General features: G+C 44.2%; 1 protein-coding gene across 1 annotated transcript in view; it reads right to left on the minus strand.

The window, feature by feature from the left end:
• Window positions 1-15,727, minus strand: part of vwa8 (von Willebrand factor A domain containing 8) — a 51,838-nt gene that overhangs the window by 11,922 nt on the left and 24,189 nt on the right. Inside the window, exons 26-39 of the mRNA XM_041056621.1 lie at window positions 15,170-15,321; window positions 13,156-13,264; window positions 12,687-12,825; window positions 12,231-12,418; window positions 9,454-9,573; window positions 9,064-9,128; window positions 8,853-8,978; window positions 8,661-8,770; window positions 7,907-8,058; window positions 7,363-7,567; window positions 7,196-7,277; window positions 6,622-6,826; window positions 835-943; window positions 379-535 (exon numbers count right to left, since the gene is read on the minus strand). Of these exons, the coding sequence (XP_040912555.1) occupies window positions 379-535; window positions 835-943; window positions 6,622-6,826; window positions 7,196-7,277; window positions 7,363-7,567; window positions 7,907-8,058; window positions 8,661-8,770; window positions 8,853-8,978; window positions 9,064-9,128; window positions 9,454-9,573; window positions 12,231-12,418; window positions 12,687-12,825; window positions 13,156-13,264; window positions 15,170-15,321 (1,919 nt within the window). The remainder of the gene's footprint in view (window positions 1-378; window positions 536-834; window positions 944-6,621; window positions 6,827-7,195; window positions 7,278-7,362; window positions 7,568-7,906; window positions 8,059-8,660; window positions 8,771-8,852; window positions 8,979-9,063; window positions 9,129-9,453; window positions 9,574-12,230; window positions 12,419-12,686; window positions 12,826-13,155; window positions 13,265-15,169; window positions 15,322-15,727) is intronic.

Raw genomic sequence — 15,727 nt, forward strand, 5'->3', positions numbered from 1 at the left:
CACACACACACACACACACACACACACACTGCCCAAAGGAATGTACCACTGCGTTCATCCATCCAGCCGGGGCAGTGCAGCTGGTGGATGCTTGCCCAGGATGGAGCACCGTACCTGGGATGGCCGACCAACCAGGAAACACAACAAATAGCCAAATCAAAAAGGCCCCCCCCCCCAAACACACACACACACTTCAGTTCTGGTTTCCAAGGTGGAAAAAGACTCAGTCCAAAACATCTGTAAGCCTCCACAGTTTCCCACCTGTGTAGTGAACTAATTTTGGATAGGGGTTAGTTCAGGATTGACCGTGCTTTCCTACACCGCTCAGGGACTTTTTAGCATGTGATCAGTGTTTTTTCTGTATTTAATGCAGCCAACCTTTCTTTGAAAGCCTTTTCAGCCATTTCCCGGGCTGCTCTGCGGACCTCCTCTGGAACTGCGTCCTTCTCGGCCTGGGAAACCTGGTAGACCTTGTGTCCTGCATCCAGGCGATAGGGCCCCCCTTTGCCACCCAGCCCTGCTGTATCTCTGCCACCTACAGAGAAACATCTGATTAGGGATGAACCAGTCACGTTTTCTGGAGGCACCTCAGATAACACAATATCTTCTAACAGTAAAAAAAACCCAAAGAAATTTTATATTTTATTATGATAAATTACTAAAACAATCAAAATTGGTGTCTCTTTATTTTCTGTAGACTACTGGATTTACACCCAGTTCACTTTCACATAGTCACAGTAATATGTGTGTTAAATGTCATCACAGATTTCCATCAGCATTTTTGGACAGATGGAATTTGTGAGTATTGGTGATCCAGTGAGAAATACTGGTTACCTGTGCCTCCTGCCCACTGGTTTCCCCCAACATGAGGAGCATTGTTGGCGTCAATCTTGCCATGTTTTGGGGCTGAGACATCCAGGCCACTGTCCCTCTGGATGGTTATCTGTAAGGAGAGTCGCAAGAGATTCCCTGTGGATCAGTTTTAAACATTCACAAAAGATGTAAGTGTCCAGTCCCTGTGAATGGCTTCAGAGAAAACACACTGAGTTGTAGCTGCAGTTTGCCACCAATGTACCGGTACAGTACACAAGATTCTGCTGTTTTCTTGAAACCTCGTTGTGTTCTCGTATTGAATTAGCATGTGAGAAAGCCATTAGCGTGAGGGTGATGGACAGAGAAGGAGCGCAGACCCAGAGACGCTACAGCTTTGGATTTTTAGGTCCATCTCAGTGGAACCATCGGAGCCAAAATCAGCACGCCGGCTCTCACGCCGAGGCAGGGCGGCCGTCCAGAGTCTGGCATGCATGAGGGAGCGAGGACAGAAAGGGGGAGTTCAGTGGGAGACTAAGTGTGTCCCCTGCAGTTCAGCTGAATTCTTACATACTGCAGGAATCTGAGTGGTCTGTGGGGGGTGAGGTTTTGTTGTAAACTGTGGAAAACTCTGTGTGTGTGTGTGTGTGTGTGTGTGTGTGTGTGTGTGTGTGTGTGTGTGTGTGTGTGTGTGTGTGTGTGTGAGGTACTGTATTATCTTTGCTGTTTTTCATTTTTGCTCGGCTTGCCTTAGTCTGGGCAGTTAAAGCGAGACTTATCTGGCAGGAGCAGCAGTCCAGCTGAGGAGAACGCACCCTCCCTCCCTCCCTCCCTCCATCCCCCGCCACCACCTCCGCTGTCCACACCTCAAACCGACACGCACGGTGGAACTCAGAGCTCAGGCTCTGCTCTCACACATACACGAAGCTGCTGTGTCAGCTCTCACCTATATTTAGTGTGGATTAGGACGGTCAGCCCGACGCACACCAGGTCAGATTAGAAGATAATGATCAGTGTGGGAACCAGGTTACACGGTGGATCTACTGTAAGTGTCGTTAGTCGTCAGTTGGACACAATATGTTTTATTGCTCGAGCAGATTCACACTAAATTTACAAAATGTGCGTTTATGTGATGTTTATCCAGGAAACATCCACCTAACCTTCTGTTTTTCACCTCTGCATCAACACCTGGCAACCCTAACCCATGTTTGAGAGCCCCCCCCCCCGTCACCGTAGGGATGGCGGGGTCACCTCGGAGCTTTCACTTCCTGTAGTGCTAACCAGTGTTAACCTCAGTAACCAGAGAGAGCCCGGTGCCATAGCTCTGAGCTGAGGTAAAGGGTCAGAGGTTTGAGCCACTTGCGTCACCGCAGCTCACCTTCAGGAGCTCACCTCCGCCATGTGACCGCTCTCTGATTACACACGAATACATACGTGTCCGTGTATGAGTCATACAGCACAGCACATAGAGCAAAAAATGGCACCAGAACATGAGCTTTGCTGCACGCATGCCTGGCCCATGTTGGGAAACGAGGGTGTGCACCTGATGCACGGGAATGTGGCTTAGCTGTGCTGGCAAGAGATCATTCTGACTGAGTGTTTATGAATATGAATACCATCACTCAATAAACATCACACACACACACACTCACACACACACTCTTTCCCCTGCCAACACAGCACCACCTCCATCAGTGATCAGGCATCTGCTGGGCCCTGATGCACATTTTCACAAGCGTCTGTTTGTCTCAGTGAATCTGTCCATCAGAGACGAAGTCCAGCTATCAGGACGGCAGTTTCCTGAACACGGGCTTGTTTCAGTAATCCACCCGTCATCACACCGTATATAGATAAAACTCTCTTGCTAGTGACAACGTAATTCATGAATGTGTCTTCATGCTGGTAATGGACTGTCCTCTGGGTGACTAATGCTCCACTTTAGGGTTTAGAAAACTGATGAGTGACACTTTACCACACGTGTCCATTTTGGGATCTGTGCAGCTTTTAGAGCTTCCACACTCAGTTCAGGTTCCTGCTCTGGTTGTGAGTCATTTGTGCACTGCATTTACAAGACGGTGTGTGTGCATGTGTGTATGTGTGTGTGTGTTTCCGTGTGTCACATTACTGTGGCCCAGCAGGGATCGCGACAGGAGGAATATCAGCTTTACTAACTACATGAAGACTACCCGACAGGAGAAACCTCACGTTCCTTCTGATATACGAGCATCTGTCAGTGTAATGTGCAGTGATTAATGCTAAATTATCCTTCTTGTGGTTTGCCTCCAGTGTGTTTTCAGCAGACATGTGGGATGCCTCCTCCCTGATGCCTTGTGAGGTCTCTGTAAAGACTGCAAAGTGAGGGAGGGTCTGATGCAAACAGTGCTACAGCTAAAGCCTGGTAAAAAGTCTCCTTTGTCTCCACTCATCTGATCTGAAACCCATTCGTCTAATAAAGGATAAAGTTTTACTGGAAACAACTGTGAAACTGTAAGAATAATGCAAATTCAGTGTTAATGATTAAATGTGAAACAAAGATGAGATACCAAGAGTTAGACTGTGTTAAAAGTGAATTAACACAGTAACTAAAGTTGTCCCTCACACAATGATCATCAGTAAAACCACATATTTAGTCCTCATAGGAAGTAAGACACACACAGAGTCCACAAGAGTAAAAATAAAACAGCTGGAACAACAGGAACATAAGTCGTCATGAGGTTGTTTTGACCTCAGAATATTGAATAATGGAAAACGTGGTCAGCTCGTAACTGATGGGAGAACAAAATGATTCAATGCTTGAATTCCAAACAGTCATGAAGTGGCTGGGAATTATGTTTGGACACAGATCTGACAAAATGGTGGATGTAATAAGGTTAAACTTTAAACTGTTATGGTCAGTGCCAGTTGAGGTTGCTATAGTAACAGAGTCTGGACAAACTGCACATGCAGCAGCCACAGTGACTGATTGTTTAAAACAACACACACGCACACGCGTTAAAGACGCTGGAAAAACGTCGTCTTTTTATCAGCTTCTCACTGCGAAAGACGGCTGCCACATCTGGGAGACAACTTTTCTGCCACGCTTCTTCAAACGAGACATTCCTTTATTTCTCTCTGTCGAAAGACGTTCACGGCAGCGCCAGCTGAGACTCAGAGATGCTGCAGTATTTAAACCCACCATGTAAAGATAATGGAGTCATTATTTCTCAGAAATAAAGATGAAATAATAAAAATTAGCAGCAATAAGATAAAACTGTATGAGAAATAATCTGCGCAGTAACACAGGGTATCTTTTTAAGGAAAAAACCTGAAACCTTGGACTGAACTGTCTGTGACTGTACTGACAGCAGCGCTGGGCTTGTTTGGGTGCTTTGATTGATGGACAGTTGTCTCAGGCTCCGTCCCGCAGCTGAAATATGAAAGTTTTCTGTTCCAAACACATGCCAAGATCATGATGCACGGTCAAAACAACACTACACAAACTAATGGCTGACGTCACAGACACTGTGTTAGTTTACAGTATTTGGCTGAAGCGTGTCAAAACATCACGTAAACCCTGGATGTAACAGTTGCTATGTTGCTGTTGCCACAGGTCCCAGTAGTAAGCAGTAAGATAGATATGGCACATTCACCCTGAGAAGCACGGGGAGTGTGGGACAGAAAACGTTTTTATGACTGTGGGAATCAATGTCTCCACCCCCCACCCTCCTCTCTCTGCGAGTTCTTTCCCTCTCTCTTTCTTTTCTTTAACCAGTGTCTCTCCCTCTGTCTCTCATCTGTGGTCCACGCCTTGTCTTGTAGGATTAATAGCCTCATAAATTTCTGATTCTCCCTTTGGACGCCTAAAGACAGTGATTTAAAAGTGATGGCAACTGTGTGTGTGTGTGTGTGTGCACGTGCGTGTGTGTGTGTGCAGTCACGCGTGTGCATGAGCCCACTTTCAAGTGTGTTTTTCTGAGTAAATGTGTGCCCCTGTGTGAACTTGGGTGCAGGCTAATGTGTGTGTTGGTAGAAATGCATGCCTGCACATGAGCGTTGGAACATGTGCAACAGTGTCTACGTTATTTGTTTTAGTTTGTGAATCCAGGTGTGAAAAAAATTAAAATTTAATAAAGCAAAGCTGCCTGCAGGGAGGGAGGCAGGAGGCCCAGCAGAGCAGCAGAGGGTGAAACACCCAGACACTGACACATGGGTCTATAAATGACAGTGTTGTTCAATTAAGTCTCAGGTTGAGTGACTGGATATATAAGAGTGAACTGCTATGAATGTGGTGACATTATGCGGGATACCTGCTGACACCTGCTTGGCACCAGAATCGGCCGGACATGAGGTTTGTGTGTGTGTGTGTGTGTGTGTGTGTGTGTGTGTGTGTGTGTGTGTGTGTGTAGATAGTTGACTGATGTCTCCTGTGCATCTGTGTGTGTGTGTGTGTGTGTGTGTGTGTGTGTGTGTGTGTGTGTGTGTGTGTGTGTAGATAGTTGACTGATGTCTCCTGTGCATCTGTGTGTGTGTGTGTGTGTGTGTGTGTGTAGATAGTTGACTGATGTCTCCTGTGCATCTGTGTGCGTGTGTACTGATGCTGTCAACAGTGCTGTAAGACTTAAGCTACAGACAGATGAGGGGGAACAACTGAGTACTGAAGACAAGACAGTTACACACACCTGCCTGCACACTCACTCAGACACACACTCACACAGCCCATTGTGTGGTGGGCCAGAAATACTGTGTGTGTGTGTGTGTGCGTGTGCACAGGAGTATTACAAAGGCAATGAACTGTTATTCACCGATGACGCACATAATTTAAGGGGTGAGTATGAAGATTTCTTTTACTTCCTCCGAATTCATACTTTTGGTCAAAAGCCTCATGAAAACACACAGGTAATGAAAACACACAGGTAATGAGAACACACAGGTAATGCACATGTACCCTGTTCAAACAGGTGAGCTCGCAGGGAGGTGAGCTGAGTAAACAGTTTGATAAAGTAGCATATTTGCGAGCAGACATACAGGCAGCCTTTGAGGCAGGTATGTTTAAATACAGTAGTGCTACTGTTGTTTGCAGTGAGCCAACACAGGGAGAGTCTGTGTCCGTCTGACCTACACTGGACTCAAGGTGCCCCATCAAAGAGGACCTGACCACTGAGGAATCTAGGCCAGAAAGAGGTCCTGTGTGTGCAGGTGTATGGGAATATGTGTCTAAGAACATACAGACATATATATATATATATATATATATAAGACTGGGTGTTCAGTTGCTGATGTACATTATACAGTTCTATGATTGGTCCCCTCATGTCCTCTTTTCAGTCCCTGCTGAGTCTTCTCTCTCGCTGCCATGTGCACAACCTACAGACCTGCAGATAATGGACCTTACATCCGTCTGTGTGCATGTGGGCACTTTAACAATGGTGTCTCAGTATGCTGGTCCGAATGTTCTGACCCATACCACGGGTCAAAACTATTGCATCACCAGCACAATGCTCAGCCATTCATAAACACCCACCACGGGTACAGCCGGACCATAAAGCCCGTGCCTGGAAATATTCCGGTTAGCATCAAGTCAGGAATGTTTCAGATATATTCTGTCAGAGTGAGGAAAGTATGCAGGGCGACTTCCAGCTCTAATTCTGTTCACAATAATTGTTTTTAAAGTAGCACTGCCCCCTAGTGGCGTTGAGAGGAACTTCTCAAAGGATTGTTCTACCCATTAGACAGTTCTCTCATTTTTGTAATACAACAGACGGAGGTTTTCCAGAAAGCAAGATTTTTATATGAAACATCCACATCACCAAGTATTTTAAGTTGCGATGTTACCTGTACGGGCCTGCCATCCTCTGTCCCAATCATATTCCTCCACTCCATCAGTGATCGCTGCAGGGTGTCCAGTCCTGTCTCCCACAGCCGGACGTATCCACCCATGTCCACTGTGACCACGCCTCCAGAACCCAGGGGAGCTATTATCACGTCAGACTCGGACACCTTGGACAACCAGGTGGTGTAAGGGGACACGGTCACTGACCTGCCAAGTCAAGACACAGTCACTCAGAGAAGTCATCAAAAAAAACACCAAACCTTTCACAATTTTTTTTAACCATTTAAAATTTCCTCTAATGTGTAAATTATGTTGTCAATCCAAAACAAAAAAGTTATCATGATGACCCTGATCATCTGAATTTTGATGTTTACCCTGATAACAAAAAGGACTTTGTTATCACGTTGGTGATGCATAAGAATTTTAGAAACATACTAATAAAACATACTGATATGTATTAGTATGTTTTAGTAATTTGCATTTCTAAACGTAATGCTGTCTCTGACCACTAGCTGGTGCTACAGGATGTAAGATAATGTTCTTAGACACAGTAAGGAAAAGGTGTGCTGTGTTTACCTGGGGACAGGAATGTATTTGACTTTTTTGGAGTTCAGATCTGTCACCTCCAGGTACGCTGCAGTCATTGGAGGTGTGACGTCTGAGGGACAAAAAAAAAAAAATTTTCTTTGTTTGAATTCATTTGCTCTGGCATAGACAAAATGCATGTTCTCCCTCACTCTGACCTTTGGGGTAGATCTCCCTCAGTGGCACCTTGTTGGGTGGAAGGGCTCGGACCACCTGATTGGCTGAGAGCAGACTGACACAGTTTGCCTGTTTGGCCGAGCTGGACCGAAGCCCACCTCTAAGGAACATGTGGGCCCCACTCTCGCTGCTCTTCATCACTGAGAGGTCAACGGGCCTCTTAAAGCTGTATACCTCATTAGGAGACTGGACAAAAACAGAAATCAAGAGAAAAATATCAATAAAAACTTTGACTCATGTTCTCTACTCATTTAATTCTTCTCAGAGAAACATTAGGCTGAGAGCAGAGCTGCCGCTCCACTGCATGGTCAACACAGACACAGACCCACACATTCTTTTTGTGTATAAGAGTAAAACAGAAGACACAGAGGAAACCTACAGTATGTAAACATAGTGAGGACATATAAACTGTACAGAGAAGGTAGTACACCATTCCTCATACCACACACCTAATATTTATTTTGACTTTACGTGTCCCAAAAAACGACAACCCACAAGTGTCACCAGTTTCTCTTTAAGTCTCACCATGAGGTCTGGGAAGCCCACAACCACCTGCGCAAAGGAGCCGGTGTCGGCCAGTAAGCGGTTAGGTGAAACAATCTTCTGGTCCAGAGCGGCACTAAGGTTCTCATTGGGTAGCTGCTCAGAGGACAGCGTCTGGGGCACAGACACCTCAGCTGGGAGGATGAAGGAACAGATAAATGGACACGAAGAGAAGAAATGTTAAGATCGTTGAATAAAAGAAAGAAAGAGAGAGAGAGAGAGAGAGAGAGAGAGAGAGAGAGAGAGAAAACACTTTGGTTAATGTTCCAGACGCTGCCCTTGTGAGGTCTGAGGAGTCCTGCAGCGGTGAGAGTGATCCGCAGCCCATCAATGAGCTCACTGCGTCCACGCTCTCAGACGCTCGTATTTCTACTGTAGTATTACAGTGCCTCCTGACCTTCATGGACTGATTCAGTCTCCATTGTTGGACATTACTCATGACTTCACATTTTGTTCACACTAACTGTGACATAGAGCGATATGAATGTTTAATATTGATTGAAACATGCATGGCTCACTTGGCCGGTTGACGGATTAGCTAAGAGGTCTTGTAAGGGCAGACATATGGCTGCCTGGGGCACCAGTCTATTTCTCTGTATGTCCATCTGCTTGGTTTTGGCCGATATAATGTCTTTAATAAGTGCTACAGAGCAGCGGGATGGAACATAAAAGCCCTATTAACCTTTGTTTAGAGCTGTGGGACGTCCATCCTAACTGTCCTTATCGTTATATATACCTGAGCTGGCTCCATGTCCCGAGCTGACTGAGTCCTCACTGATGCTGTGGAGCTGACACACTCCAGAGTCTTCAGCTGCCATATGCATGGGCTTGGTCAGCAGGAACTTCCTATTTAGTGAACACAAACAGTTCATCACATTATAATTCAGTCCAAAAAGACCTTGAGAGGGATTTGAGATCCGTCACTTACTTGTTGGTGTTGCTCTCGATCAGAAGCCAGCGGTCCTCAGCCACGAGGAAGACGGACTTCAGGTTGATGGGAAGGGAGATGGAGTGAACCCGGCCCTCCAGCACATCCAGCACCTCCAGCTGGTTCCTGCAAACACAGACACAAGCAGAGACTGAGACTGTGCCAGTTAAACAGTGTTGTGGATAATCTAGTTTGGAGCAGACTTGCTTACCCGTCCTCTTTATAGAAGAGAAGCCAGTTTTTGTGAGCGAAGTCTCGGCACATTTTATGTCCTCCCTGAAAAAAACCCCAAAACAATCAATACACACAACACGTTAGCTTCAGACATCGCTTTCAAAGGATGAGTTCAGTGATTATTCTTCTCACTTCTCAAACTGTATCTGCTCCGACTCCTTGAAAACTATTTATAATGCAATTTAATTCATCACCAAAAGCAAATGTGTAAAGCGCAGATGCTTAAGAGTCCTTATGTAAACCTGGACACATGGGAAAAAATAACATGTCAAGTCTATGTCTTGAATAAATTGTGGAGATGATCCCTGAGCATTCGAGAGTCACAAGCTGATTCACATTTCCCTGTGGAGACGCTGAAACCTCCGACCTGTTGTTCCTTGCTGCTCCACCAGTTCGAAGCTCTGGTGGCGGGTTGATCACTGTCCGGAGACAACGTGAGCCTCCGTACGGCGCCGGTGACCAAGTCCAAATGGAGCACTGTGTTACTCTGGCAAAGAGACAAATTGAAAGACAGACAGGAAGTGGAATGAAAACTGCTGAATAAGACCGGACTCAGTGAAGTGAATATGCCTACACCTCCAGACAGCAGGCCTATGTTCTGTATGTGGATGGTTATTTTTCTGTCATATCAATAGAAATCAGATGACATGAAACATGGAACATATTTCCATGAACATAAACAGGAAATTATTGAATTTATAAATTTCTTTTGACTCTGGTTAAATATTACAATTTTGAATAGTAATTGGAGAATAGAGCATAAACATCATGGTATGTAATTCTCATCCTTCCTATTTTTAAATGTGATTTAAATGAGCCCGAGACACTTCTTATTTCCTACAGTTTAAGTGTTTGTGCAGGCAGACATGGTCTTTGGAAGAGTTTCTGTATTTGCTCTTTGCTCCACTTTTTGTTGTGGTATTACGTTAAAACACAGTATTATAGTTTGATCCTGCTGCTGCAGTTCTGCCTTGTTCTTCATGCATTCATTTCTATTCTACACCATAAAGAAAGAAGAAGAGCCTAATCCATATTTTGGTGCACATGCCTACTGCTGTGCAACCAGTCACACTGTCACCACTCATTTGGACTCGAGCTAAAATAACTGAATAACTTTTTGCTCCACAGCCAGCAGAGGGAGCTCTTCTCCAGAAGGAACCCACAGGATGAGGCTGGTGTCCAGTTAACTTTAGCTAATGTGAACACTTCACTGCAAGTTAATTCAATTCAATTTAGATAGACTTAATGTCCATATGTGATTCTGTGTTTATAAGCTTCATTTCAGCAGTGAGATATCTCAGTGTGTGTGTGTGTGTGTGTGTGTGTGTGTGTGTGTAGTGTGTAGTGTGTGTTGGGTGAACTGTGCAAAAGGCTTTTGTCTGTGACGCACTAGGCTTCATCTTCAATTGAGTTTTATGAGAAGGAGCCACAGGGGAGCTGGCCTCGGCCCCGGCTGCCCTGCTCCACACTAATGGTTTCCTTATGGCCTCCCATTCCTGACACACACACTACTGGGCCGAGGGCTGGTCGAGCTGTTCGCAGAAGGAAAACCCCATTTCCTGGTTCTATAAATATACAGACTTTGGAGGGAGTTTTTACATGTGCGAGCACACGTGTATGTCCTGCATGTGGATGTGTCTTCTGACGGGTCGCGCTGTTTCACTCAGGTTTTGTGTGTGTGTGTGTGTGTGTGTTACAGTCAGTGTAAGCAGTGTATGTAACTGTGTGTTTGTTTTTCCATGAACGTAACTTTATTATGTTTTGGTTAAGCTTTCACAAGTATGTGTGCGCATGTATGTTTGCATATATAGTGAGCAGAATTTGCGTATGTGTATGCAAGTGTACAGTGTGTGTGTATATGTGTGCGTGTTTGTGTATGATGGTTTCCCTGATTTCTCTGGAAGACCAGTTGACCTGTGAATGAACTTCGTGTTGTCTGGACCTCTTCAGTTTTAGACAGACGTAACATGATCCATCATCACCACGGTATTTTTAGAAATGCTCTTCTTGCCTAATATGCACCAGCTGTAAAGTGTTCGGGTTGGAGGAAACAGTGAACATGCATTGTTCTTGCCTTACGCTCTGCTGTCATAGGCCAGGGTCTTGTGGGGTAAGACGGAGATTCAGCAGCAAAACAACCACTAACCACCGGCCATTTTAAGAAACTCCGACAGACTTGTGAACAGCTATTTTAAATCTGTGAGGAATCTGTGGTCGTCCTCCAAAAAAAAAAAAAAACCCCAAAAAACTGAAATACCAGTGTTGCGTAAGTGTCACGTTACTTGTTCTGCTCGTCAGTAAAAAAGGACAGAAGAGACAGAACTATGATTCCTTTGTGACTCAGTGTGTGAGTGTTTTATTACATAAAACTGAGACTATTAACAACTTCCCCCTCACTCCACATTGGTCTTGTATGGTGTTTCCACATAACTCAGGATTAAAACTGACATTTACAGTACTTATATTCTCCTGTGGGAAAAGGTGACAATACCCACTGTCGATTGCACGTCAGCTGTAAAGCCACAACCTTATTGTATTTTCAGCACCTGTGTTGTGTGATTACTTGTTATCGGCACCCTGTTCACAGCATCTGAATGAGGACATGTATGCCTGTATACAGGGATGAGGTGATGTATATTTATGCCAAGGTAGATTTAAACCATAAGCTTTACAGCTGATGTCACATCAGTCATAAATATTAATTAAACACCAATAACACACTCACATGTACTGTATATGTAATTCTATCAGCAGTGTAAATATTGTCAGACAGAAGTTCTAAATGAGGTTTGTGGGTTTAAAACTGGAAATATCCACTGCCCTCTGACACTCCTTCCACATCCCATTCGAGCTGATCTTTAAATAGGCAGTAAAGGCTGTTTCCTACTCTTAAAGAATACACACCATATGTTCTGGTGAAAAATATGTGATGGAAAAATACATGTTTATTTACAAAGAAAACTCCACAGGGTACCTTAAATATGATCAACATCCTGTTCACTGACTCCACTGTGACAGCAGCAGAAGTTTCCCATGGGGATTAAGGAAATAGTAACTGAATCTAACATAATCTAATCAGCGTGATCGTTTAGTCACACAAGCTTGTCTTTATGTGTTTGTGTGTTTGTGTGCGTGTGTGCTAACCTGCTCCTCGTGCAGCACCACCTGTCCGTCCAGAGGACTCCCGAGAGGAGCAATGGTGACAAAGGGCTGCCAGACACCGCTGATGGTCCTGGGAAAGATGTCGTAAAGCTCCATGCACTGGATGGTCTCCCCGCGCTCCTTCATGGAGTACAGGGACACGGGGTTACACGTGGCCACATACAGCACATCTGCAACACAAGAACAGAAGGAATGTTAGGCTGTAATTAATTCAGAAACGTCTGTGACACAGCTGTTACAGTGGCTGGATCTCTGATTTATTTCACACTTACATAATATGTGACTTCAACAATATAATAGTCTGATAAAACCCTAGATGAACACAGAACCAGAGTCCTGTGAATGTACTGCGTCAGTGTTGGTAGTGTGTGTGTGTGTGTGTGTGTGTGTGTGTGTGTGTGTGTGTGTGTGTGTGTGTGTGTGTGTGTGTGTACGTACCATCTTTGGTGGTGACATCGCAGATGATGTTGACTTCATTCATGGGAATCTGCCAGTGGGCTTTCTCTTCACTGAAACTCAAAGCCCTGCTTTCCTGCCTATTGCAGGGGTAACCCTGCACACGCAGAAACACGGGGCCCTGGAAACACAAGACACTCTGTTACCGCAGCGCACACAAACACACACACTCTCACACACAGTTACAAAGTATGAAAACAACTCTGGTGTTTAATGTTTATAGCTGAAATTCTGCGTAACCGTGTTAGAGTGGCTGGATTCAGATCACAGGGCTGCTTGTTTATGTTTTGATCTACTGAAGGTGCAGAAAAGGCAGTGACGCCAAGCCGACACTATGAAACTCCGAAAATGGTTTTAAAGTGATGCTCAAAAAACATCTCAGCTATCAAACATGCGTCCCCCGTCTGATTTTAAGAGACAGCTGATTGTTTGCTCCTGCGGGAACATTTACCTTGATGTCTATGGGGTGTGTCTCAGTGGGACAGAGCAGTTTGCGCCGAGCGTTGCCACCTTGGTTTGTTATCCAGTATCCTGTCATCCTAACCTCAGGCAGTGGCAGCCTAAAGATTGAAGGTCACATGGCGACAATCGCCTGGTCAGAGTCACACACTATCAAAATCAATGTTTTTGTATGTTTGTGTGTTTCACTGTCACCATTTTGCATCTGGAGTAACATGAAAATGAACTCATCTTATTGTGGTGATCAGTGTGGCCACTGCTAAATGTGTTCAGATGTTTTCTTGTTTTGAACAAGATTTCTTAGATTTTACTCCACTGTCTCCATAACTGTTAAAACCAACATGCAGTGAGTGTGCGCCTGTGTGAATCCCTGCTCAGCATGTTGTGTATGGCCAGATGTTTCCTAGTCTTCCCATGAATCATAGCTGGATGGTGGCCACAGTCTTATTGGCTGCAGGTGGGGTGAAAGACACAACACAACCACAAAATACAGAAATTCCAAGAGGATAACACGGTTGGACGATGGACAGTCCTCTAACCATAAATATTTCTATGAATGGAAAAGCAACGAGACACATGAGAGAAGCGTTCTTGTTTTCCATGTCCAAAATTGGAAATCAAGAGACAAAATATGTGCTTTTAAGTATACAAGATGTTGTGGGCAATGCAACGAGTCCAACATAGACTGTTCAAGATGGGCTTTAAATCGCTTAAGCATGGATCCCACAAGACACAAAGACCCATTGAGCTTGGACATAATGGAACAGATCATTTATAGAAATCAATTTTGCAGTTGCTGAAGGAAAATACTTGTTTCTGCCGTGCTTGGTTCTCAAGATTTTAGTTGAGAATTAAATGAAACTGATTTAAAAACGTGATAAGTTAAAATGAAACCACAGGAGACAGAAGAAACAAATATTTTCCTTTATTTAAAAACCAAAACTTTACATGATGAGACAATGTAGTGGGTATTAGAATCTGATCTTTCCCTTATGGGAGAGGTGAGGTAATGTGAGTTATGCAGACAGCCATTCGTTTAACTCTTCAGGAAGTAGTGAGGAGACTTCATGAAAGCCTCAGAGTTTAATCCAGTCTGAAACACGGCATCAGCCGATTTCAAGCATTTCAGGATTTCATTCCTACAGGTTACAAATACTCTAAAGTCAGTAAATGACGTCTAAAAGTTACAATCTCAGCCAGAGGAGACCCAAAAGGGTTCCCCACAGAGAGGTAAAGGTTCTGCCGAGGACCACTGACCTCTCAGAAGCCACTTTCTGCTGACAAGCTTCTGGAAAGGCTCTTTGAAAGGCAGACAGTTAAAACAGTAACATGAAGAAGCATTCACATAAAGAAGCCTCTTCAGAAGAACAACTATGGAACCTCTGGAGGGTGAAAAAATTATATAAATAATGTGTTTTGTTAACTTTAATTTCTCAAAATTCACAAAAAGATTTGTAAATTTGTTGTGAATTTGATCTTAGTATCATTCTCTAACAGCAACATAATTACATGGGAAAAATCAGTGTGATGTAAACTATGTACGTAATTTCTGCTTTTGCGATGTCAAACTGTGTTAAGTGTCAAATAGCATCTTAAATTTCTGTTATGCTAAGAGAATATCAGCTTCTGATACATTTAAAAATCTAAATGATGATCGCTGCTGTATAAAACGAGCCGTGGTGCTTTAACACGCTTAACGAGAACCCTCTGATAGATTTCCAATGTCATCCTGAGAAAAGGTTCCATCGACCAGGAAAAATGGTTCTCCAGTGAGAATTCTGCTTTGCATGCATTTTCTAAGACTGTACCACCTCATCAGTCCCTGTCAGGTGTCCCCGTCCTCTGTAGAGGTATAATTATTATCGGACCTGTTCTATCACTGAATGAAAGACTTAACTGTACTCTGGTCCATTCAGTTATTATCAGGAGTGAATATATACTGGATGTACTGTACGTGTGTGTGTGTGTGTGTGTGTGTATAGCATCTCGTGCTCCTGATGCCTTACTCCTTAGCCAGGTTGACAGAGCTGGGCTTGGCTCCAATGGGAATCCCGTGCTTGTGCAGCGCTTCGATCAGAACCTCCCGCATGTCCTTATTGTACGAGTCGAAGTCGAAGACATTTCGCACCACGTTGGCCAAACCCTCGCCAGGGAATTTCTGTTGGGACGCAAAGCAGAGTAGGAGAAAAGGGGAGGAAGGAGGGAGACAGACAGAGGGGAGGATAAGGTGAAAAAGATGGAGGGATGAGGGAGATAAGAAAAAATGATAAACAACAGGGAGTGTGACATGTAGGTAGAAGAATAGGAAAAAGAGCAGAGGAGGTCAGGAAAGCAAAGTTATAAAGATTTACAGTTTCTCTACACGGGTCAGTGCAGGGGCAGAGTGTGGATAACACATGCTATCTGGAAGGCAACTCATCTCTAGACTCTGACCACAACAGTGCAAAGAAGTCTTTTCTCTCTTGCTGAGACTGTTACAGCATGTGTTACTGTCTCTGTGACACAATTAGAAAGATACAAGTTATACTGCCTCAATAATACTCTGGTAAATAAAGGCAGAGAAA

The sequence above is a fragment of the Toxotes jaculatrix genome, chromosome 15, assembly GCF_017976425.1.
Source record: "Toxotes jaculatrix isolate fToxJac2 chromosome 15, fToxJac2.pri, whole genome shotgun sequence".
In the NCBI taxonomy this organism is placed as follows: Eukaryota; Metazoa; Chordata; class Actinopteri; family Toxotidae; genus Toxotes; species Toxotes jaculatrix.